Source organism: Canis lupus, chromosome 1, assembly GCF_003254725.2.
Source record: "Canis lupus dingo isolate Sandy chromosome 1, ASM325472v2, whole genome shotgun sequence".
In the NCBI taxonomy this organism is placed as follows: domain Eukaryota; kingdom Metazoa; phylum Chordata; class Mammalia; order Carnivora; family Canidae; genus Canis; species Canis lupus.
Genome location: NC_064243.1, coordinates 13,435,969 through 13,461,180, shown reverse-complemented (window position 1 = coordinate 13,461,180; position 25,212 = coordinate 13,435,969). Strand labels below are relative to the sequence as shown.

General features: G+C 42.5%; 1 protein-coding gene and 1 long non-coding RNA gene across 5 annotated transcripts in view; one reads left to right on the top strand and one right to left on the bottom strand.

Annotated features, from left to right (window-relative positions):
• SERPINB5 (serpin family B member 5) overlaps window positions 1-25,212 on the top strand; it is a 76,611-nt gene that overhangs the window by 41,476 nt on the left and 9,923 nt on the right. Inside the window, exons 1-5 of one of the 4 annotated variants that reach the window (XM_035708225.2) lie at window positions 5,108-5,280; window positions 5,442-5,575; window positions 18,968-19,142; window positions 22,264-22,401; window positions 24,165-24,282. In XM_035708225.2, coding sequence (XP_035564118.1) covers window positions 18,975-19,142; window positions 22,264-22,401; window positions 24,165-24,282 — 424 coding nt within the window. In that variant the 5' untranslated portion in view covers window positions 5,108-5,280; window positions 5,442-5,575; window positions 18,968-18,974. Of the gene's footprint in view, window positions 1-5,107; window positions 5,281-5,441; window positions 5,576-11,294; window positions 11,433-18,967; window positions 19,143-22,263; window positions 22,402-24,164; window positions 24,283-25,212 lie in introns of those variants that run through there. The other 3 variants (XM_049112160.1, XM_035708221.2, XM_035708213.2) reach the window with 3 other exon arrangements.
• Window positions 524-4,158, bottom strand: LOC112644024 (uncharacterized). Its single transcript, XR_003126080.3, has 2 exons — window positions 3,872-4,158; window positions 524-908 (listed from the first exon to the last, which is right to left on the bottom strand). It is a non-coding gene; the product is annotated as an uncharacterized LOC112644024 (long non-coding RNA).

Genomic DNA, 25,212 nt, shown 5'->3' with positions numbered 1-25,212 from the left:
TCCCATTTACAATTGCACCCAAAAGCATAAGATACCTAGGAATAAACCTAACCAAAGAGGTAATGGACACTACGTACTTTTTAAAGATTGTATATATTTAATCACAAGAGACACAGAGAGAGACAGGTAGAGACATGGGTAGAGGGATCCCTGGGTGGCTCAGCGGTTTAGCGCCTGCCTTTGGCCCAGGGCGCGATCCTGGAGTCCTGGGATCGAGTCCCACGTCGGGCTCCCGGCATGGAGCCTGCTTCTCCCTCCTCCTGTGTCTCTGCCTCTCTCTCTCTCTCTGTCTATCATAAATAAATAAATAAATCTTTAAAAAAAAAAAGTGACACGGGCAGGGGGAGAAGCGGGCTCCATGCAGGGAGCCCGACGTGGGGCTTGATCCCGGGTCCCCAGGATCACGCCGTGGGCCAAAGGCAGGTGCTAAACCGCTGGGCCACCCAGGGTTCCCAAAGATGAAGGATCTGAACCAGTGCATGCGGGCAGAAAAATGTGAGACTCCACAAAGGAAAGGTCCGACTGACGCTTGAAAGTCATCTTTATTTATCCAAGCAGTACACAGGCTGGGTTTCAGGAACGAGGCTGAGGTGGGCGCTGAACACTCCGTGTGGCGATCATCTTCTCCCAAGCTCCACAGTTGAGCATCATGGAGCGCGATATCGCTGTGCACCCTGACATGGTTCAGCCTGCGGTCATCACGTTCCGGGCTGACCCAGAGAGGAGATCGTGGGCATCAGAAGGAAGCCGCCGGGGAGGGAGGGCGACCTGGGTTCAAAGTCCGCGGGGCCTGGGCCAGCACCCCCCAGGGGCTCAGCACACGTTGGTCGGATGGAAGAATGGATGTTGTGGACGTGGTTACACGGAGAAGCAACAGGAAGCGCTCTGACACGTCCATCCTAGAGAAGCTGTAAGATTAACTTACACAATTAACTGAATGGATACGTTTTCCTCAAATTTACCAGGAGGGCAGAAGTTGGAGGTATTTGAGTGTGGCTTCCCAAGTGTCCCCACATTGGGAGTGGCTGGTCTGGTGTCCGGGGTCGGGGGCGGGGAGCTCTGCTATTGGAGTGGGGACAGAGGGCCCTAAGTTACATTGGGGCTGATGGAGCTCTCTCAGGCTCAGCTCCCCTTGTGGAGGTGGGGCGTCCCCGCTGGATCCTTTGGTCTCCCAGTCTGCTCTCCCCGGGGTGATGCCCCACAGGTGAAGAGAAGCTCCAGCAAATGAGGAGTTTTTTTACTAAGCTCTTCCTTCCTTCCTTCCTTCCTTCCTTCCTTCCTTCCTTCCTTCCTTCCTTCCTTCCTTCCTTCTTCCTTCCTTCCTTCCCTCTCCCTCCTTCCTTCTTTCTGTCCCTTCTTCCTTCCTCCCTTCCTTTCTCTTGTTAGCAACTTTTCTGTAACACTAGCATTTCTTCAAAACAAAAAGAAAAATGAAATCCTTACAACATGAAAAAAAGAAAAAAAAAACTCAAGTATTTTTGAGTCCTAGCTATAAGCCAGATACTGTCCTAGTCATTGTCATGAATGAGGCAGCCAAATGCCCTGCTGATTTATATACTTTTCATAGATACTGTAGACATTGAACAAATAGAACAAATGGAACTATTAAATACAAATTGAGGAGTGCCTGAGTGGCTCAGTCACTTAAACACCTGCCTTCAGTTCAGGTCATGATCCCAGGGCCCTAGAATCAAGCCCCAGGTTGGGCTCCCTGCTCAGCGGGGAGTCTGCTTCTCCCTTTCCCTCTGCCTGAAGCTCCCCGTGCTGTGCTCTCTCTCCGAGTGCCAAATAAATAACTTTAAATAAATAAGTAAATAAATACAAATTGAAAGAAATTTAAGGAATAGAAACTTAATATGTATGATGCCTAATGAAATAGCCCATAAACTATTTTGCCAGTAGGATACAAGATGAGATTTACAAATTAAATACTGCACATCCAGCAGTCCCTCTGCTCCCTCCCACCGCCAAGTCTGCAAACACAGTACAAAGAGTTGCTTTACATCCCTCACTCATCTTTCCTTAATGTTAACATCTTCCATTACCTTACCAGAGATATCAAGAATAAGAAATTGACCTTGGCACAGTCTTACTAATTAAACTACAAACCTTATTTGAATTTTACCCATTTTTTCCCACTAATCTCCTCTTTCTGTTCTAGGGCTGTACTCAGGGTTTCGCAATTTTTTCTTAGTCTCCTCCATTCTGTAAATGTTCCTTGGATTTTCCTGCTGTTTCATGACCTTGGCAGTTTTTGTTGATCCATCATTTTACAGAATGTCCATTAGTTTGGATCTGTCCAATGTATTCTAGTTGGAGTCAGATAATGTATTTTTGGTAAGAAAATCAGAAGAATTGATGTTGTATCCTTGTCTGTGCACCACGTCTGGGTGTTCAGGATGTTGATATGTTTTATTGCTGGTTACGTTTACCTTGGTCACTTGGAGAATGTGATGGTTACTAGGTTTCTCCATTGTAGTTACTTCTTTATACCTTTGTAGTTAATAAATAACTTTGGGGAGAGTTTTTGGAGACAATGTAAATCTTCTATATCCTCAAACTTTGCTCACCAACTTTAGCATCTCCTTCTGCTCTACATTACTCTATTACCCATTTGGCCCAATCACTATACTCTTGGCCTTATTTTTCATTCTTAAGACTCCATAGCACTTACAATGGAGTGTGGTTAAGAGACAGTGGAATGTGAATATACTGTACATCCGCTACCTATTAACTGGTTCAGATAAAGATTTAACTGGTTCAGATAAAAAATTTTCACTGATGTATAATTAAATTACCCAACTGGACTCTCTGGACCTCACTTTGGATATTTTTAAAGTGAGAAACTGTGCTCTGAAAAAAATTGGGAGCAAATTTTAACAGTAATAATGGAATAGGATCTCCCCTCTTAAATCCATTGAAGATGTAGACATTACATTTACAAAAATTTACTCAGTGGTATAAACATTAGAAATTATAGGTAATCATAAAGAAAAAATTCATTAATTCTTCCCTTAACTCTAATCTTTGTTAAGATTATGCCAATATCCTTCAGGATTTTCCTATGTATATATACACACATATATATATACACATGTATTTAAATTTCTATTTTAAAATGGATCGTATTACACATGTCATGTTAAACTTGATTTGTGTACTTAATATACATTGAATAATTCTGAAGAACAGTCCAGTATTCACTTACAGGATATAGCAGGATTTGTATGAATAATTCCTTATTGTATATTTTCAGTTGGCTTACTTTATAAGTTTTAAGTGTATCAGATGATAATTGGAGATAATATTTGAGGGTTATATGTCCCCTTGATGTCTAATATCCACTTTCTAGGCTTTCTGTGTACACTGCCTTCATGAAGAAAGAGTATGCTATCGAACAGTGCTGAGGTTCCTCAATGGATTTTCTATACAATAGCCTTGAAAGTCAAGCTTTTGTTTGCATATACTTGAATTTGAGAGACTGGACTCTTTGGATCTCCAAGATTTGGCACTAAAAATATAGGGTGCAAAGCATGAGAGAAACAGAATACGCAGTTAATTTGACACATGTGTGTACACATTTCTGCTGAGTACGTATACAGGGCTGAAACAGCTTGTGCATAGACTTAATCAGTTTTATTTTGATTTTTTTTATATAAATTCTTTTTATTGGTGTTCAATTTGCCAACATATAGAACGACACCCAGTGCTCATCCCATCAAGCGCCCCCCTCAGTGCTCATCACCCAGTCACCCCCACCTCCCCTTTCACCCCCCCCCCCCAGTTCTTTCCCAGAGTTATCAGTCTCTCATGTTTTGTCTCCCTTTCTGATATTTCCCACTCATTTTTCTCCTTCCCACTTTGACCACACCTGCTTCCCATGCATCCTCTCGGTGCCCAGCCCCTGAGTGCAGCACAGCCCTTTGATCAATCTTTGCCAAGTGAGGGGCAAAACTACATGTTCTCCCAAGGCCTAGGGACTCCTATGGCATTTCTTCTGTCTGCTATTTCCTGGGATCACTCTCCAACCTCCCACCCGGGGCCATGTCCCTGGCTGGTGAGCCTGCTGAGGGGCCCAAAGGGAGGGGCACACATATGTCATAATGGGCATTGAGGCAGGGGATGATGCGAGGGCTGGTGTGTGACATAAATAATGGGGTAAGTCTGACCTTTGTTCAGTTACTCATTTGGTCAAGATGAGTAACTAGCCAAACGCCGTTTGGAGAAATGACAAAAAAGCTGCCTCGGATTTCTTCTTCTCGACCCCAGGCTCCACCTACGCACTCTATTCCTTCCTCCTCTAGACCCCGGGCTCCACCTACCCACTCAATTCCTTCCTCCTCCCGACCCCAGGCTCCACCTACCCAGTCTATTCCTTCTTCCTCCCGACCCCGGGCTCCACCTACCCACTCTATTCCTTCCTCCTCCCGACCCCAGGCTCCACCTACCCACTCTATTCCTTCCTCCTCCGACCCCAGGCTCCACCTACCCACTCTATTACTTCTTCCTCTCGACCCCAGGCTCCACCTACCCACTCCATTACTTCTTCCTCTCCACCCCAGGCTCCACATACCCACTCTATTCCTTCTTCCTCTCGACCCCAGGCTCCACGTACCCACTCCATTCCTTCCTCCTCCCGACCCCAGGCTCCACCTACCCACTCCATTCCTTCCTCCTTCAGACCCCAGGCTCCACCTACCCACTCTATTACTTCTTCCTCTGGACCCCAGGCTCCACCTACCCACTCCATTCCTTCCTCCTCTCAATCCCGGGCTGCTCCTATCTACTGTATTCCTGCCTCCTGTCATTGTTCAAAGCTGTTTCCTCTTTTGTGTAACTCTTTTCGTCCACAGAACACTCCCCAGCTTCGGCCACCTCTCTCAACTCAGAAACCTATCTCTTTCCCTCCTGTTCATAGTGCTGTCCCTCCCTGCCGCCCTAACCTACAGGTTTCCCCACCCAAATCTGGTTCTATTCCTTCCAAAACGTCCAACCCCCGCTCTTTTTTTCTCGCTCCTGTTCCCCGTTATTCCAATTCCTCCTTTGCTCCTACTCCCCCTTCCAGCCATTCATAGACTTGAAAGTCTTATCCTCCCCAACATTCCAGCCAACTCCAACCAGACCTCCGTGATTCACAAATCCTATCCTGGAGAGATGATTTCCCTGTGAGTGGGACGGTTCTGCTATCATCCAGAATTGCCAGAACAATCGATCCCCAGGAGCTTGACTTGGTGAATGTTGGGAACTCAAGACAATGCCAATCAACATTTAGCTTGGAGGGTAAGCCTTGTCCATGATGGCGTTTTCACCCACAACATGGTTACCGTACTATTCTCTGTATGTTACCTTCCTCCTTGTAAATCGCCTTCATAGGCCAGAGATAACTTTAGCAAGATCATCTTTACCAGAAAACCAGTTTCTTTCCTCTCTTTCCTAATTAGCCGGCCTGAATGAATTCTACCTTTATAACTGGTTTCTCCATGGAATTTGGTCTGTGGCCACAGAGCAAACAGCAAGACGAGGACACAAGGTAGAGAAGAGTGAGTGGAAATCATGTCATCTGATCTCTACACGGGTGAGTCCTATTGATCTGCCCTGGATGAAAGTGAATGCAAGAACGGGTGACCTCTAAGAACTCACACACAGAGCACAAGACCCCTATTATAGACATAGAAGGATTCAAGGTTCTTTGGTCTGGTTCCTCCAAGACTCTATTGTTCTGCACCCTGGGATTTGTGGAAATGGACTAGGGACTTTCTGCCTTTGAGTAATGCCTCCTGAAAAAAGGAAGCCCCCCCCCCCCCATTATGTTGTCATTGAAGCTCTGACCCTTGAACCTCTGAATCCCTGAAAATGGCAGGCACCAAAGCCTAGAAGGAAAGTATACATCCATATCCTTTCCAGATGATAGCATCAAATAAACAGATGATATATATATATATATTAAATATATATTTATTTATATATATATTAAAATCCTCTTCATAAACCAATATATAGATTCAGTGGAATCTCAATCAAAATTCTAACATAATTTTAAGAAACGTGAGAAGCTGGTGATACTTTTCGAGCAACACTCACTGAAATAGAGACCAGAAGAACTGTGGATACAAGCCAAGATGAGATTTACAAATTAAATACTGTACATCCAGCAGTCCCTCTGCTCCCTCCCACCGCCAAGTCTGCCACCTAGTGATAGGAAGGGAACTGCAGCAACACATCTAGGGTCCTTAAGCAAGTGTCAGTTGGCTCAGTCTACAGAGGGGCTATGGCAGAAGCAGAGTTAGAACCCAGGCCTCTAAATTGCCAATGTAACCCTTCCCCCCAACTTTCACAAATGTACCAAGTAGCATTATAACAGTGGCACAGAGGACAAGACATAGACTCTGAAGTCAATCGGCTTGGCCTCGATTCATGGCTCTGTCACCAACCATGGGACCTTTAGGCAAGTTCCTGACATTCTCTAAGTCTCAGTCCAAGTGACCAAGTGTCATCACATATAGTTGTGGGGATCAAATTGGTAAAATATATAAAAAGGTGCCTGGCATATAGTATCTCAATAAATATTAATTCTCATCATTGTTGTCATTATGGTCTCCCACAAGCACACATTATGTTTTATATGCATCTCATGTTATTGTGTCACCCACCAGAATGAGCCCAAGGCACACTAATATTGTACCTTAGTGTAAGAGAGGTACCTTAGTTAAAAGCTGAATAAAATTTAGCTGTAATTGGAAAATCTGGTTACATTAAATAACACTATGAAACTTTGTTTTAGAGATCCCAAGGGAAATACATCGCAATACAAGCATCCATTCAAAAACTGGAAAGAACTCAAATACAAAAGCTAACCATGCACCTAAAGGAACTGGAAAAAGAACAGCAAATAAAACCTACAGCCAGAAGAAGAAAGTTAATGAAGATTTAAGCAACACTCACTGAAATAGAGACCAGAAGAACCGTGGAACAGATCAACAAAACCAGGAGTTGGTTCTTTGAAAGAATTAATAAGATAGATAAACCATTAGCCAGCCTTATTAAAAACAAAAGAGAAAAGACTCTAATAAAATCTAATAAAATCACAAATGAAAAAGGAGAGATCACAACCAATACCAAGGAAATACAAACGATTTTAAAAACATATTATGCACAGCTATACGCCAATAAATTAGGCAATCTAGAAGAAATGAACGCATGTCTGGAAAACTACAAACTACCAAAACTGGAACAGGAAGAAATAGAAAACCTGAATAGGCCAATAACCAGGGAGGAAATTGAAGCAGTCATCAAAAACCTCCCAAGACACAAAAGTCCAGGACCAGATGGCTTCCCAGGGGAATTCTATCAAACGTTTAAGGAAGAAGCAATACCTACTCTACTAAAACTGTTCTGAAAGATAGATGGAATACTTCTAAACTTGTTCTATGAGGCCAGCATCACCTTAATTCCAAAACCAGACAAAGACCCCACCAAAAAGGAGAATTATAGGACAGTATCTCTGATGAACATGGATGCAAAAATTTTCAACAAGATACTAGTCAAGAGTATCCAACAGTACATTAAGAAAATTATTCACCACAACCAAGTGGGATTTATCCTTGGGATGCAAGGCTGGTTCAACACTGTAAAGCAATCAATGTGATAGATCATATCAACAAGAGAAAAAACAAGAACCATATGATCTATCTCCATAGATGCAGAGAAAGCATTTGACAAAATACTGCATCCATTCCTGATCAAAACTCTTCAGAGTGTAGGGATAAAGGGAAAATCTCTCAGCATCTTAAAAGCCACCTATGAAAAGCCCACAGCATATATCATTCTCAATGGGGAAACACTGGGAGCCTTTCCCCTAAGATCAGGAACAAGACAGGGATGTCCACTCTCACCACTGCTATTCAACATAGTACTAGAAGTCCTAGCCTCAGCAATCAGGCAACCAAAAGAAATAAAAGGCATTCAAATTGGCAAAGAAGTCAAATCTCCCTCCTCACAGATGACATGATACTCTACGTAGAAAACCCAAAAGACTCCACCCCAAGATTGTTAGAACTCATACAGCAATTTGGCAGTGTGGCAGGATACAGAATCAATGCCCAGAAATCAGAGGTATTTCTATACACTAACAATGAGACTGAAGAAAGAGAAATTAAGGAGTCAACCCCATTTACAATTGCACCCAAAAGCATAAGATACCTAGGAATAAACCTAACCAAAGAGATAAAGGATCTATACCCTAAAAACTGCAGAACACTTCTGAAATAAATTGAGGAAGACACAAAGAGATGGAAAAATATTCCATGCTCATGGGTTGGAAGAATTAATATTGTGAAAATGTCTATGCTATCCAGGGCAATTTACATGTTCAGTGCAATCCCTATCAAAATACCATGGGCTTTCTTCAGAGAGTTGGAACAAATAATCTTTAAGATTTGTGTGGAATCAGAAAAGACCCCAGCCAGGGGAATATTAAAAAGAAAACCAGAGCCGGGAGCATCAAAATGAGATACCACCTCACACCAGTGAGAATGGTGAAAATTAACAAGGCAAGAAACAACAAATGTTGGAGAGGATGTGGAGAAAGGGGAACCCTCTTGCACTGTTGGTGGGAATGTGAACTGGTACAGCCACTCTGGAAAACTGTGTGGAGGTTCCTCAAAGAGTTAAAAATAGAACTGCCCTACGACCTAGCAATTGCACTACTGAGGATTTACCCCAAAGATATAGATGCAGTGAAATGGCAGGACAGCTGCACCCCAATGTTTATAGCAGCAATGTCCACAATAGCCAAACTGTGGAAGGAGCCTTGGTACCCATCAAAAGATGAATGGATAAAGAAGATGTGGTCTATGTACACAATGGAATATTCCTCAGCCATTAGAAACGACAAATACCCACCATTTGCTTTGATGTGGATGGAACTGGAGGGTGTTATGCTGGGTGAAGTAAGTCCATCTGAGAAGGACAATCATTATATGGTCTCATTCATTTGGGGAATATAAAAAATAGTGAAAGGGAATAAAGGGGAAAGGAGAGAAAATGAGAGGGAAATATCAGAAACAGTGACAGAACATGAGAGACACCTAACTCTGGGAAATGAACAAGGGGTGGTGGGCGGGGGGACGGGCACCGAGGGAGGCACTTGAAAGGATGAGCACTGGGTGATAATGCTATATGTTGGCAAATTGAACTCCAATTAAAAAAAAAAGAATTTTTGGCTGAAATTTATCTTCTTGGAAGAGAAGACAGAGAGAGAGACAGAGAGAGAAAGAGAGACTGAGAGAAAGAAAGAAAGAAAGAGGGAGAGAGAGAGAGACAATTCTAAGCAGGCTATAACAAAGCTCCTTTGAATGGTTCCTGGGAGTGGCCGGGTGTGTCAAGCCATCCCTTGGCCAAAATGCTGAGTAATCAAGTTGTAATGTTTGCACTGTTTCAGCGTATAGGTAACAAAAAGCACCAACAAAACTGTCTCCTAGGTTATTAAATATTTGGGCTGATGATTGTTTTTTGTTGAATTAAAGAAAATTATGTCTGATAAAACTGTTTGATGACTGAATGGATAATTCATTCTTTAAGCTATATTTCTCTCTCTCAAAAAAAAATCTACTCTTTAATGCATAGTCCATCACATGGCTTTGTGGCAAATGAAAGAGAAGGAAATTGGAACTTATTTGGGTAATTATAGAACAAATGGTACTTCCTACAAACAGCCATATCACTTTCCACTAAATATTTGTAATGAAATATTTATTTCCAGCAGTCAGAATTCGGTTCGGGCTTCCTTGGCATTGCTGAATTCCTGTTGCTGGAAGCATTTCTGTCCAGGTTTGACAGGCACTGAGCAGGAGTGTTGCAGAGGGGATTCAAACATCAAAAGGGAGAACGGACAAAGCCCTCTGATATAAGCACAAGTCTCTTAAAGTCTTTGGGTCACAGTGGCAAGCATGCAGCTGCTATTCAATAAACTATTGCGGTGAATTAGATGTGAATATTCCGCACCAGCCTTTTGGCCATTGTGATTATTCCGAGCCTGTGCCTGCCTGAGGAATAGGCAAAGGGGTGAAATGATAATCATTAGGGAGCACTCACATGTGTCGGATGCTTCCTATGTATTGTATCTTCATGTATATGTGTATTTCATTTTACAAATGAGGACACTGAGGCCGAGTGATAAGGTGCTTTATCTAGGATAGTACAAGCAAGAAGAGGCATTGAGTTTCCCAATGTCTGACTCTGCCTCTCAACCCACATTTCCCCACGACACCTGGAGAGTGTAATTTTTGAGTGGCATCCTGCCCACCTCACCCTCTTATAGTTTTCTTACTTCCATTTGCTCCACTTTCAGAGTTCAACTCACTTGGTTTATGACTTGATCCTGGTTAATAATAACCAGGGAAGCTATCAATCAATCTTAGTTTGGCTAAATGGGGTGCTCTCATTCATCTAGACAAGCATTTATTGACCGTATACTGTCTATTAAGTCTGCACCACGTGTTGGTGTTACAAGAATGAATGAGGCGTGGTCTTTAAGATTCTCATAGTTGGATAGGAAAGACTATGCAATAGACAGATGATCATGAGAGAATGTAGTATATGAACAATAGGGAATCTTAGGAAGCAGAGCAGAGAAGCCATTGGCTCAGTTGCGGGTACTTTGCCAAGAAATTTTGGTAGGAAGGGTGTAGGTCCCACCGAATGAAGGAGCCACAGGGAGGGAGGTAATCTGGAATCTGCACAGAGCAAGGCTCCACAAACAGCAGAGCTGTGTCATCTTAATCACCGGGAACTTCATCAAGCACTCTGTCCTGTCAATTCGGTAGTACATATTTTGCTAAGCATAATTTATTTCATTTATATTCCCTCTTCTTTTGTGATTGCCATTCTGTTTAGTAGGTAGTACCTCTTTGGCATTCTAGCAGTATGAGCGATTCCAGTTTACGTGGAAAGGTGGAGGTTAGGGAGCTTTCTGGGGCACCACCCTATTTGAGAAGTATGAATCATTAGGACCATCGCAGTATTCCTTCTATTTCATATCATATTTCATCTTCTGGTCCCACGTGGCCTACCAGGGTTGCCCTTATGTGTGTATGTATGTATGTATTTAGCCCAAGGCAGGATCCACCGACAGCCCTTCTTGCCTGAGCATGTTGGAGGCCTTTGGAAGCTGTGCAGGCAACAGCAACTTCAGCCTGAATCATTTTTTTCAGTCATGGACCAGCTGCCAAGAGGCATGAGTAAGAGCTGGGAGAGCAGAAGTGGGAGGGCGGCGAGAGGGCAGGCTGGGAGTGGTCACAGAGGGAGTGGTGCCGGTTCAGGTGAGTGAGTCCTGCCTCTGCCCCACAGAGGGTTGCTCCTACATCAAGGTCCTTTCACAGCCCTCACTTTCTTTTTCCCTTGCTGTGCGTTTTCCAGGATAACTGTGACTCCAGGTAAGCAAAGTGTGGTAGCAAGGCTGGTGATTCTCTTTTCTGGGAAAATTCTTAGAACAAAATAATGATTTGAGCTGATTCGAGGTGGTGAAGGAAGTTGACGTAATGGTTATTATCAGGGATAGGCTGTGGGCTGTAGTGCTGCTGCCTGCCATCCCCACATGGGCAGCACTTTGAGCTCTTGGTTCTTTGGGAACCAGGAATGCCATGTAGGGAGTGAAATCACTTAGCCAGATGAGCTATGAATATGAAGAAATAACATGGCTAGGAAGTTTGGGTGGTGGGGGCAGGGGCGGCTGTGCAACAGTGATTTCTGGAGGGCAAAGTCTTTCCGAGGACCTTTTCAGCACTGTGTGGGGATTCAGAATGAATTTTGTAACACTAGTTTCAGAAAGGGCGTGGCACTGAAAACCTGGAGAGACTCTGAAGGCATTTGGGGGTCCGGCCCTCCTTCCTGGTTGGGTCAGAGTTTGATTTTGGAACGGTTCTTCTTTTGGCATTTTTAAGTACCCAGTCAGTGTGCGCTTCCTAGCAACTATGTTCTTCCAAGTGAGGAGTATCCTCCCTTCCTATTTCTGGGTTTCAGGACACTTGAAACAAGTTGCATATTTCAAATGTGTGTTCTTGGGCAACTTTCGAATAGGTTGGTTCATAATTTCTTCCTGATAGACACTATGGTTTTTATGGCTTCATTGACGTGTATCATACTAAAGATCAATTTAACAGGCTGGGTTGTTCTGCTGGCTTGTAATCAGATTAGGCACAGATTCACAGAGCTGAGGGTTTAGCAACACTCTGGCTCAGCCCTTTACTTTGTGGATGAGGAGGGGGCGGTTCACAGAGGTGAAGTGGTGTCCACAGTGACTTAGCTTATAAGTGGGGAGATGAAGTAGAATCCAGGCCTTCAAACTCACAGCTTGTGAACTTTTCCATGACCCCACAGGTACTCTTAATAACTTCTTCACCTTTGCATTACCAAATGGGTTTTGAATAGAATCAAGCGGGTCTCACACCTCAGTCCCCAGCAAAATGTGCAAGTGTTTGATGGGTCCCTTGATGGGTGGAGAGATGGAAGCTTGCCTGAAGAAAGGATTCTCCATATGACTCAGCAGGTTTATTTCTTTGCTTCCTAACGCCTTGAATCCTGCTACTTCAATCCCTCTGCTTGACTTTGAAGATATGCAGTCTGAGCAATTTCAGTTACTCTGGTGCGGCAAGCCCAACTCTAGTTTACTGTTAAGCAGCAATGGGAAGGCTCAGTGGTGAAGATCAGGCTTTTAAACAGAGTATCTGAGCACAGCAGAGGCTCCTCTGGCATTAGCAATTAAGTAATTGACCTTATTACTAATATCTGAGTTGTCCTCTCCTGCTAACAAAGCACTTTTCACAAACATCTACTCATTTCATAACTTCATTTAATCCTCATGAGATTCTTTTCACACTGCAGAAGCTGCAAGATCCCCATTTTCTTAATCTGCTTCTGACTTTTTCTTTTTGAGTGTAGACAGCAGAGACAGTGTTTTTAGGCATTCCATTATAGTTATTGTAAACCTTGCCTAGGGATTGGCTAGACCAAACACTTCGAGATTTTTTTCCACCACATTTTTCTTCATTGGTAAACTGAGGCTAGCTAGACCTAATGATATCCACAATAACGTGACACAGTGAAAAACAGTTTTTAAGGAATGAAAAAATTATGTACGTAGCCATGCACCCACGTGTGCATGTGCGTATGCATATGCACATGCACATAGAAGAATGGATCTATAGGTGGGGTGGACTTATCTTGTTCAAATACAGCATGTTTGAGTGTGGAAGGGGCACTCTTGCTAATGTCAGGACAACACAGATAAGCCAGAACTGTCTCAGGCAAAGAAGGGCATAGGTCAACTTATCCATAAAATCTTTATCTCATTCAAATGGTCTACAGATGAAAAGTTTGAGGACCATTGGCTTAGATGCATTAGAAACTATAGGAATCTTTATGCCGGAGCCAGTGACCAGCTTATAGGTCTAGAGAAGTGAGCACACTCACACTGCTCATATGCCTAGTGTGTGTGTCTCTACTGCAGGATTACCTGCAGTCTCTGAATTGGGTCCATTTTCTCTGGCACACATTTTTGCATGGCTAACTTCTCCTTCATGTGACTTACTTGGGTATTACTGTCTTGGGGGGACCTCACTAAGATTTTACTGTGAGTGAGCTGCTTCCCCTGAGGGCTCCCACAGTAACTTGTGCCACCATCCAAAAGCTAATCACACTATCACATGTGTCATGCCACATGACAGCTCCACAGTGGCAAGAACCATATGCATGTTCACTTGTGATTTCTTAATGTCTAGCTCAGTGCCTGACACACATGAGGGATGCAGTTAACACTTGTTAAGTGAAAGAAATATCAGATTAATAGTTTGCAATGTAAATAGCAGAAAACAAAAAAGAGCATCTTGGAAAATGGGGAAAAAAGTTTTGTGTTGATTTAAAAAAATGTGCAAAGTCTCATGGTGTCTCTGAAGGAGTAATTCAGGACATGTAGGATTTTTGGAACTCAGAAGACTTCTGAGAGAACACATGCCAGCCAAGACCCAATCACTGAGAGGGAAGGTGATGAGGTGTGGTGAGGAGTACCCAGCAGGCAGCTGGTGAAAATGAAGGTCTGGTTTTTCCACTCTCACTCTCCGTGTGGGTGGCCTGGGACAATCACTTCATCTCGGCCCGCCTTACTTTCCTCATCTGTAACACGAAGGGGAGGAGCCAGACTAGATCCATTCTAAGATCTTGTCCCACTTGAGAGGTTTATGATTTTAGGATACAATGCACACAACAGGCAACTTGGCAGTAAATTCTGGAAACTTTTTATTTGTTGCATTTGCATTTATTCTTAAATTTCCATCTCCCTTTTCTCTGGTTAAAATAAAAGTGCCTTTTAAAGATTTAAGTGACTAAAAGAGATAGTGGTTTCTATTTTGGGGCTGTAATGCAAATTTTCTTTGTTATAATTGTCATGGGGTTTTCATGAAAATGAAAGAAGTCCTCTCTGTAACAAAACCAAAAGAGTTGCAGCGATGTTAGCACTCTGAGCACAGGTCATTAGACATGTACATTTATTATGTAAAACTTGCTTATCGCTACTCTTTTTTTTTTTTTAATCTCTACTCTTGTACCCATAATTTTTATAGCATTTGCTACCCAAAATTGTCCATGTAGGACCTGGTGTGTTTTCCTGGGCTTGTATTGCTAACATTGTTGAGAATTGTTTGCATGCTTTGTCTGGCAGCAGACTCAGGTGGCAATCGGCCGTGGCCAAAGTCATCCCTTGGATCCACCTCAGACCAGATTGACCTTAAGTGTTGTAGGTCAGTTAGTACTAATCACCAAGCAAGTGATCAAATTTACCATGCAGCATCTGGTTGATTACTTGGTGATTGTCCCTACAATTTCCATGTACAGACATTTTCTTCTTCCTTTATCAAGCATCAAACAATGTTGTTGTCTCGGGGACCTCAGATATTGAGAGCTGCGTGACCTTCCCAAACTTTGGAGACTTTTTTGAGAAAGGAGCTTGTCAGCACATGGATAAGAAGGCACACCTCATGTACTGAGGATTCTCATGCAAAGGAACAGTCTTAAAAGGGAGGGTCTGCCCCTGTTGTGAAAGCTTCAGCTGGTAGACATGCACTGATTTGCATTTTTCAACAGGGACCTGACTCTAAGGCTTGAATTGCAACACAGTGTTAATTATATTGTGTAATCAACTGTGCTAAAAACCACCATGATCTTGTATTCGCATAGAACCATTTAGACTAAATTTATCTTCAAATGCCATAAAGCATGAAAGAATGGTGCTTCACTCAAACAAAATGGACATTTCCTTACCCTTTGATTCACTCCCAGGTGCCTGCAGTCAAAATTCCCTTAGCAGATTACTCCAAGGCCTTACACACACAAAAGAAATCAGACTTTAAAAGTAAAGTTTGTTATCAATTATGCAAAATGATTCTAATTTCTCTTCTGGGACAGTAGGAAATACATGCTGCAAAAGGACTACTAATGTCTGTTTAAGCAGAGTTGGTATGTTTTCATATTATTATTAATGCGATTAGGCCTCAGGTTGTAAAAGCTTTGAGAAGTTCGCAGTGACCTGGGATTAGGTTTTTCTCTTTGCAGAAGAAATAGCTCATTTGGGCATCTCTCTCTGATGGGGAAATTACTCATGTTGAATTTTAGCTGTAGATGAAGTTAGTACCATCAACGTTCAACTTGCTGTTGGAGAAAGCCAGACTTCTTGTCCTAAAAGTCTGTTACACAGATTCCCCAAACCTTTTGTGAAGTTTCTTTTAATCTACCCCAGTGGCTGTACTGGTCCAAACACCCTGTACATTTCCTTTACTGTCTCATTGCCCTCTGCACACCTGATGCTGGGCTGCTTCTCCTGGGAGTGCGAGGTCATCCCTCGCAGACCCCACCTCTGAAGAGAGAGGAGAAGGGGGTGGGCCTCAAAGACGTGTTAGATTTAAGGTTACCTGGTGGTAGGTTTTCAGTGAGAACATGGACCTCAGCTCACTTGTCTGTTCTTATCAGGGACATCAAATGAAGGAGGAAGAAATCACTGGAGATGACCAGTGAGCACGAACAGGTCAACAAAACCTTTTTTTTTTTTTTTTTTTGCTAATGAATTTGCTTTTACAGACTCCAAGATACATTATAATCCTTTTTAATCCATTCTACACACAAACCACATGTCCCAGAAAAGATAGAATTCTGAAAACATATTTGTAGGCCAGGGGTGCATTCCTTGTTCTTATCCTTGCATCTTCGAATTTTGAATTTCTCTTCGGGGATAAGGTACATAGTTGCGATCCATGCATTGACTCTAACAGCTCTTTAGGTCTTGTTGGAAGGAAGCCCTCCGTCTTGAGTGGTGACATACCTTGTCTGATGCCAGGGAGCATGTCCTACTAAAAGTCCTTCAATGTCATGTTTGCTTTTTGTGTCTGTGTGCGTGACTGCACAGTGCCCAATGGCTCTGGGGGTACGCTTCAAGCCTTGGCTTGTGCACTAGTCAGCCAGGGCTCGTAATATCATTCTATGACCCTGAGACACATTCTACCCTGGGCTCAGGGAGAGCCTGGAGAGTCCATGAAGCTCAGCTCTGTTCTAGAAAGGGTTATGCCCTGACTGCTTGAGTTACCCAGGTGCCTTCTGGCTTGATTGTTCACTACTGGATTGGACAGAGAGGTGGACCTTTCATTAGAACAACAATTCTCAAACTTTTAAATTTTAAGACCCCCTTAACACTCTTAAAAATTACTGCAGATCCCAAAGAACTGTTTTTCTTTTCTTTCTTTTCTTTAAAGATTTTATTTATTTATTCATGAGAGACACATAGAGAGACAGAGAGAGAGAGAGGCAGAGACCCAGGTAGAGGGAGAAGCAGGCTCCCCACGAGGAGCCCGAAGTGGGACTCGATCCCGGATCCCGGGATCACGCACAGAGCCAAAGGCATATGCTCAACTGCTGAGCCACCCAGGCATCCCTCTTTCTTTTTTTGATGTCGGATTATCTATCACTATTTCCCAAATTAGAAATTAAAACTGGAGAACTTTGGAAATATTTACTAATTTATTAAAAATGATGATAATGTAATCATGGTATATTAGCACGAATCATGTATCTTTATGAAAAACAACCACTTTATAAAGGAAAAAAGTGCAGTAAAGAAGAGTACATTGTTTTTTCATTTCTTCAAATCTCTTTAATATTTGGTTTAAGAGAAGACACACCAAACAGCCTCTGGAAAACTCTGTTGCACATTTGTGAGAGATTGAAAATGAAAAGACAAACAATGTTTATATGTTATTATGAAAATTAAGAAAAAATTATTGAATCCTTGTGCCCAACAAGGGGCTCGAACTCACAACCCCTGGGGTCAAGAGTTGCATGCTCCACCATGAGACTGAACCAGCTAGGTGCCCCTGAAAATGGACCCACTGACGGGGTCTCAGGGGCTGCCAGGGGTCTCTGGACACCACTTAGAGATCCTGCATCAGAATAAGAGTCCTGAGACAAGACTAGGCACCTAGTCACTGTTCTCTCCATATTTTTAGCCAAACCCACCTCCTCTCTTTTCTTTACCTCCTATGTTACTTGTTGCACGTCTCACATGGCATAGACAGCCCCACATTCTACTTATTTGTCTCTGTATCTGTCCAGAGAGATTGCAGACTCAGAGGAGGAGGGACTCAGTTGATACTTCTAATACTTTGGGTCGTGTCTTCCACATGGTAGGTATGTACTAACAACAAAAACAATAACAGCTCTATTTGTTAAATATTACTATGTGCTAGGTGCCCTACGAAGACATTACTGCTTGTACTGATCTCCTGGGGCTGCTGTAACAAAATGCCATAGATTGTGTGGCTTAAAATGACAGAAATGTGTTTTGCCACAGTTTTGAGACCAGAAATCTGAAATCAAGAAGCTGGCAGGGCCCTGCTCTCTCTGAGAGCCGTAGGAGAGAGTTTATCCCATGCTTTCTCTTACTTTCTGGTGTTGCCAGTGATCCTTGGGGTTCCTTGGCTCGTAGAAGCATCAGTTCGATCTCCGCCTCTGCTGTCATGTCGTCTTCTCCCTGTGTGTCTTCACACCATCTTCCTTTTGCACAGGTCTCTTGCTGTGTCTTTTCTCCTGTTCTTACAAGGACTTCGGTCATATTGGATTAGGGCCACCCTAATGACCCTAACTTGATTAAATCTGCAAAGATCCTATTTCCAAATAAGATCTCATTCACGGGTACCCAGGAAGTGGGACTTCAGCATATCCTTGAACTTACTAAATATTATTTATTAAATATTAGAAAGTTCAAGTTACCATGATACTTACTAAATATTAAGTTGAACCACGCAGAACTGCTGTGATTTGACTGTTTTTTATCTGCAAAAATGTTAATTTTATATGGCTTAACCTAAATCTTAATTGACACAAAATTGGTAAAGAAAACCAATGGATTTTGATCAGTGTTGTCAACTGTTTGGTCCACTTGTTGAGAAAGAGGCATGACTACCAGGATCCTGACAATGGCCTTTGTGGCTGAATAGGCCTGAATTTGGAAATTCCAGGCAAAGCAGTACACACAGAGGATCTCACATACTGGACCGTTCAGCTCTTAGGACATTTTCCCATTGGCTTTTAAACTTGCATTTATTGAAAGTTCCTTCTTCTACCCAACACCATCATTTTGTGAGAATTCTTGTTGCATTGGCAGAATGTAATTGAGAACACCTTAAAGATGCTTTAAATATTTTATTTATTTAATTGAGAAAGAGAGAGAGTGTGCATGAGAAAGAGAACATGAGGAGCAGAAGAGGGAGGGAGGGACAGAGGGAAAGGGAGAAGCAGGGAGCCCAACATGGGACTCCATCCTGGGACCCTGGGATCGTGACCTGAGCCGAAGGCAGATGCTCAACCGGCTGAGCCACCCAGGTGCCCCTTAAAGACACTTTAGAAATAACTTCATCCTTGTCCTTTGCTCCAGGCCCACAATGGATGCTCTACGATTGGCAAATTCAGCTTTTGCAGTTGACCTTTTCAAACAACTGTGTGAAAAGGAGCCAGCGGGCAATGTCCTCTTCTCTCCAATCTGTCTCTCCACCTCTCTGTCACTTGCTCAAGTAGGTGCCAAAGGTGACACAGCAAATGAAATTGGACAGGTAAGCTCCATACTTTGTTTCTGCTTTGAGTACAAAAAGGGTTATTAGAACATGTGGGCAATGCCTAGGGAAAGTGAATGGAGTCTCTTGGAGAAAATTACTCAGGATTGAGAGTTGTGCCATTGCTAGCACCCTCTTAATCAATTTTTAAATGTGAAAGTTCATTAATCGGTCCTGCAACCCACATTTACAAGTAGCATGTTGTGATGGAGAACCCGGGACCTGCTAGGGAATCACAATCTCTATACTTAACAGATGGCCTTCGGCAAGTCTACCTGTTACATTATAAGGATCAATCAAGATCGTGTTTGTTAAATGTGCCACTGCAGATACCCCTTGTTTTATGCATGAAATTTATTTACAGCATCATGCTTTATTTTAAGATGTAGGCATTCTACTCTATAGTACATTCCACCCTATATTAATATATTCATATTAAATAGATCTGTGCTTATATGTTGGTACAGAAATAACATTTTAAAATTTCTACCTTCAAATAACAGGGATGAATAAGAAGATGATTGTGCTTTCTTATGTTTCAGAATACTCCCTGGGGCTTGAGTATCCCATTTGAGAAGATTGGATTAAAAATTAAAATGATGTCACCTCCTACCCCATAGTATATAGTTGTATGCATATGTGACTGTACATGTGTGTGCCTGTGTATTTTTTTTTTTTTTAGAGTTTCTGTTTTTGGGTATGGTTGATTATCTAGGTTGTAAAATCCTTAGACCTTCAAATGAGGTGATCTTCCAGATTAGTACATTTTAAGTAGTCATTTATCTTTATTTTAGTTTTTCATTTTTTTTCATTGTGATATAGTTGACATATAACATTAGTTTTAGGTGTACAATATAATGATTTGATATCTGCATATATTGTGAAATGATCACTGCAGTGAGTCGAGTTAACATCTATCTGCACCTTCTAACAAAATTTTTTTCTTCAATGAGAACTTTTGAGATCTACTCTCTTGGCAACTTTCAAATATACAATATAGTATTATTAACTACAGTCACACTGCTGTATATTCCCATGAATTATGTATTTAATGCCTGGAAATTTTTTCCTTTACTCATCTTCCCCTCTTAGATACTGGGTGGATGTGCTTCTAATTCCATTCCAGTATTATTCTTATGTTAATCATTTTAGGTTCAACAGATTTTTTTTTCCTATTAACTCACAAGCACTTAAAAAAGGAACATCTTCGGGGATCCCTGGGTGGCTCAGCGGTTTAGTGTCTGCCTTTGGCCCAGGGTGCGATTCTCCTGGGACTCCAGAATCGAGTCCCACATGGGGCTCCCGGCATGGAGCCTGCTTCTCCCTCCTCCTGTGTCTCTGCCTCTCTCTCTCTCTCTCTATGTCTATCATAAATAAATAAATAAATAAATAAATAAATAAATAAATAAATCTTTAAAAAAAAAAGGAACATCTTCTTATATATATGAATCTCCAGAAAGTATGACCCACAAAATATTATTTGGGTCAGGATGAAGAACTTACACTCAAAACTGAGTTGTGGGCAGAAGAGCTGTCTCTTCTCATGCACCCCTCATTCCCGACTCCCCCACCCCTCCATCCCTACCCCATTTTTCCTTTTTCCTTTCTTATCTCAGAGAAGGAATGGTAAAGAGAACTTCCCAGTAGTGGGTCTGTTCTCATGAATAATAATAAAGCTCTTTTCAGCTCCTGCAAATGTTTTCCTGGTAGTGGTTACCTGGGTTCTTTAATTTTCTGGTCTTTTTACTTGTCATTAGGCCTGAGAGTTATGTACTGCCTTGGACCAGCCAGTTCGACTGGGCAGTACTGAGGCTTTGTGAGTCACTGGCATAATGTGCCCATTTAGTGACATTACCTGAGGTGGGGCAATCAGGACCATTATTATGAGTTGGTAGTGAGGGGAGGATCACCTTACGCTGATATCACGTTTTGGAATACTATGAAGCAGAGGAGCTGATGGGCTATTGGTTGGAACAAAAGAAAAGTTAGGAACAAAAGAGAAGAATTCAAGCCTTCCAGAAGATAGCATCCTAGTTTTAAGTGACTTAGAATATTACAATCAAAATAATAATAATTAAAGTTTTTAAAGATTTATTTATTTATTTATTCGAGAGAAAAACATGAGCTGGAGGAGGGGAAGAAGAAGAGGGAGAAGCAGACTTCCCCCTGAGCAGGGAGCCCGATCCCAGGACGCTGAGATCATGACCTGAGGGGAAGGCAGATGCTCAACCCACTGAGCTCCATTATGATCAGAATAATTAGTAACATTTTTGAATCTATATGATGTTTTAGGTGTTTTACATACAATGTCTGTAATGGTCATACCAACTCAGAAAAGTAGGTATTCTCCGTCCATTTTACAGATGAGAAAGTGAAGCTCTGAAGAGTTGGGCAAGATTATATTTCTAGTGAGCACAGGCTGAGATTCCAGGGCAGGGCTGTCTGACAGAAGCCCCCGAGGGCAGCCAACCATGTATGGTAGCTGCCTACCATCAGCGATGCACCAGCATGTTCGGTTAGACTGACTGAAGGGACTGAAGACCCTGGCTAGAGACACCTGTCTCCCTGAATCTGATACCTGTCTAATGATGGTCTCTCTTGGTATTAGTCTCTCTCTTCTTTTGTCTCAATTGGATAGAAATTATAACCCAGCTTTGCTCTTACCCAAGTTCGGAAAGCTTTCTGTTATGAGCATTAGAGGCATCATTTTGAAGAATGGACACCATATCCCCATAGTTGAATAAAGAGAAGACTATCATTATGGCACTGTTTCTCAACTAGGGACGGTTCAGCTCCCTCCTGTCCCAGGGACATTTGGCGATGCCTGGAGACGTTTTTGATTGTCACAAATGAAGGAAGGAGTGCTACTGGCACCTAGTCGGCCAGGGATGCTGCTCAGCATTCTATAATATCCAGGACAGCACCCCCTCAACCACGCTCCCCGCCAAGAAGAACTATCTAGCCCAAAATGTCAATAATACTCAGGTTGTAAAGCCTTCCTTTATGGGGACAATTGAGCAGAGAGGTACTGATCCCTCCAGGCGGCTGACCATTGTCCTATATCCACTGCAACTGGAAGAGGCAATGCTTCCTGGGTAATGGATTATTTTTCTCCTCACAGGTCCTTCATTTTGAAAATATCAAAGATGTACCCTTTGGATTTCAAACAGTGACATCGGATGTAAACAAACTCAGTTCCTTTTACTCGCTGAAACTAATCAAACGGCTCTACGTGGACAAATCTCTGAATCCTTCCACAGTAAGTGGGTTCAAGCAATTAGCACAATTGCACTCTTTTATCAGAGGTGGTTAGACGGCAATGTTGTTGTCAGTGAAATTCACTTCACTTCACATAGAGGTTCTTTCTCTACGTTACTGATACAGAGTTGATTCTGTTTGTGTTTGCAGGGTCAAAGTTTCAAGCTTTCCGCATCTGATAGGGAGACTGCCAGTTAAATATTTTACCATAGTTTTACTACTTTCTCTTGTAGCTGTTTGTTTTTCTGGTCAAGATCTTTGAGGTCATGAGTTACTAGGTATTATTGTGACTTTATTCTTATTGTGTGAAGACATATGTACAGTCTTCTTTTCTGCCAACAATTACCTGGGGAATTAAAAAAAATATGGAGTTGTGAGTTGGGGTTTGAGTATGGAAACATTTAAAAAATTCTCTAGGTGGTCCTTAGGAGATGCTTAATACATTGTATTGCTAGCAGTGAGGATGGGAAGGCCCTTTATGTTGCTGAGGTTCTGATCTTCTCCGTGGCCCCAACTCTCTCAGGTGATGGCAATACTCAGTCCCAAGGTGGGGTTGCTGTTAACAGAAGTGAACCAGCTAAGGCTGTAGCTGCTTCGAAGGAATTCAAGGAAGCCCTTGTGCTTAGGACATTCAATCAGATATATTTCATTGGGTTGAACTTCCATTCTACATTCAGAATTATTTCAACCAAACTTGTAATTGAAATAAAGTTTTTAAAGGCTACTTATTTACATATTAAAGATTTTATTTATTTATTTTTAGAAAGAGAGCAGGAGGAGGAGCAAAGGGAGAGAGACAAGCACACTCTGAGCTAAGCATAGAGCCCAACGCAGAGCTTGATCTCATGACCCTAAGATCATGACCTGAGCAGAAATTGAGAGTCAGATGTTTAATAAACCGAGGCACCATGGTGCCTGGAAAGAAATTTTTTAAATGACTGCTTTCCATTTCCCCCTGCTGGGTGTATATCAGTTGCAAATTTACTGGTAATAGAAGAAACAAGTGTGATCAGAGGGGTGCCACCTGCATCAGAACTACGTGGGTGTTTGTTAAAAGTGCAAATTCTGCCTCAGATCACTTGAAAAGATCAATAGGGATGAGGTTTGGGGTTTTGTGTTTCCAGCAGGCCTGTGATGGAATCACTGCTGTGTTCTCTACAGGACGGTGTTTCAAAGTTAAATGTGAGAAGAATCACCTGAGAATCTTGTTAAAATGCACATTCTGATTCAATAGGTCTGGGGTGGGGCCTGAGAGTCTGCATTTCTAATAAGATCCCAGGGGATGCTGTAGCTCTTGATCTCTTGGTCCTTGGACCATACTTTTTGTAGCAAGAATCTCTACAGTCTATTAATTTCAGTGAGGATAGGAGTTTTCCACTCACAGAGTTCTCTTTTCTGTACATTTCTTCTCTTCTCAGATATATATAAAATGTACATTTTAATGTTTCTAAGTTGGAATTTGTGTTATAAATTTTTATGTACGTTTAGTGTAGTGTTCCTTTTCCCTCCCTGAAAGCTGCTACTACATTGATGGAGGAATTTAATAATTGATATTGTCTTAGAATTGAAGAAGCGAACCACATTATATGAAGAACATTCATTGATTTCCACAGAAAGTTCCCATTTGTATAGTGATACAGATTCTGAAGGGGTATTCACCGATCTTGATGTTTACAAATCCTTTAGTTAGAATCACAGAAGGATGCAATGACTTGACCATGGACTTTAGGTACTTTGTGATTTTATGAGCTGGATGTTTTTCAGGAGTTCATCAGCTCTACGAAGAGACCCTATGACAAGGAAATGGAAACCGTTGACTTCAAAGATAAATTGGAAGAGACAAAAGGTCAGATCAACCAGTCAATCAAGGATCTCACGGATGGCAAGTATCCTTTCCTTACTTGGACCCTGTCTTGTCATGAATCTTTCTACAAAGCATAAAATTGAACACCTGGGGGCTTCCTCGGATGTTTTTCCGTAGTCAGGCGAAATTCTTGCCCTGCCAGCCATTTCAACCACAAGGATTCCTAGGCATGTCCTACATCATCTTGCCCTTGGCAGGAATTCCTGGTGCTTCAGTGTTGGTCCACCCGGCTGTGCTCTCCAGCCAGCCACCAGCTCCCACAGGCCCTGCGTGGTTTTGGGCAAGACCAAGTCGCTGGCTGGTTTCTCAATCTGGAAAAAAGGGCTAGGGCTTTAACCTGGTCCCTAAGGCCACCTTTGGCTCAACAATTCTACAAATGTATTAAGGAAAAAAGGACAAAAGCTTCTAGGCAATCCAACATGTATACATAAAAACCCAAATAAAGCAGAGGGGGAAATTTGTGCTCAGATCCCCCACTCCCCCTCCAGTCTGCTCTCTGCTAGTCCAGGGGCTTCTCCTGCTGCAGCTGCCTGGACCTGCCCCTGGCTCAAGGCTCCTCTCCTGCCCATTCCCCTTCCATTAAAGTTCTCTGGGAGTTGTCCTCCTTGCTAGAAAGGAATTGCAGCTAAGATGAGTCTGAGTGCTGAGGGCCGATTGGGGTCTCCCTCCCCCCAGGACTCCTTGGGACACAGAACCTAAATGTGAAGGAGTGATTGCACAGATGGACCTTTCAGGTTCTGCTACTGCCATCTGGGGAGGGACACACTTCTGGGACAGGGGGGACTTGCTTCCTGTGGGCGTGGCCGAAGGGGTCCTGTTGCGGTGCTAACTCAGGAATGACAGTCCACGAGGCAGCTGCAGAGTGAGGCCATGGACAGAATTTGGTGTTGGAGTCATTCAAGACCTGGATTTGAATCCGAATGATGCCACTTTGAACTGAGTCACTTG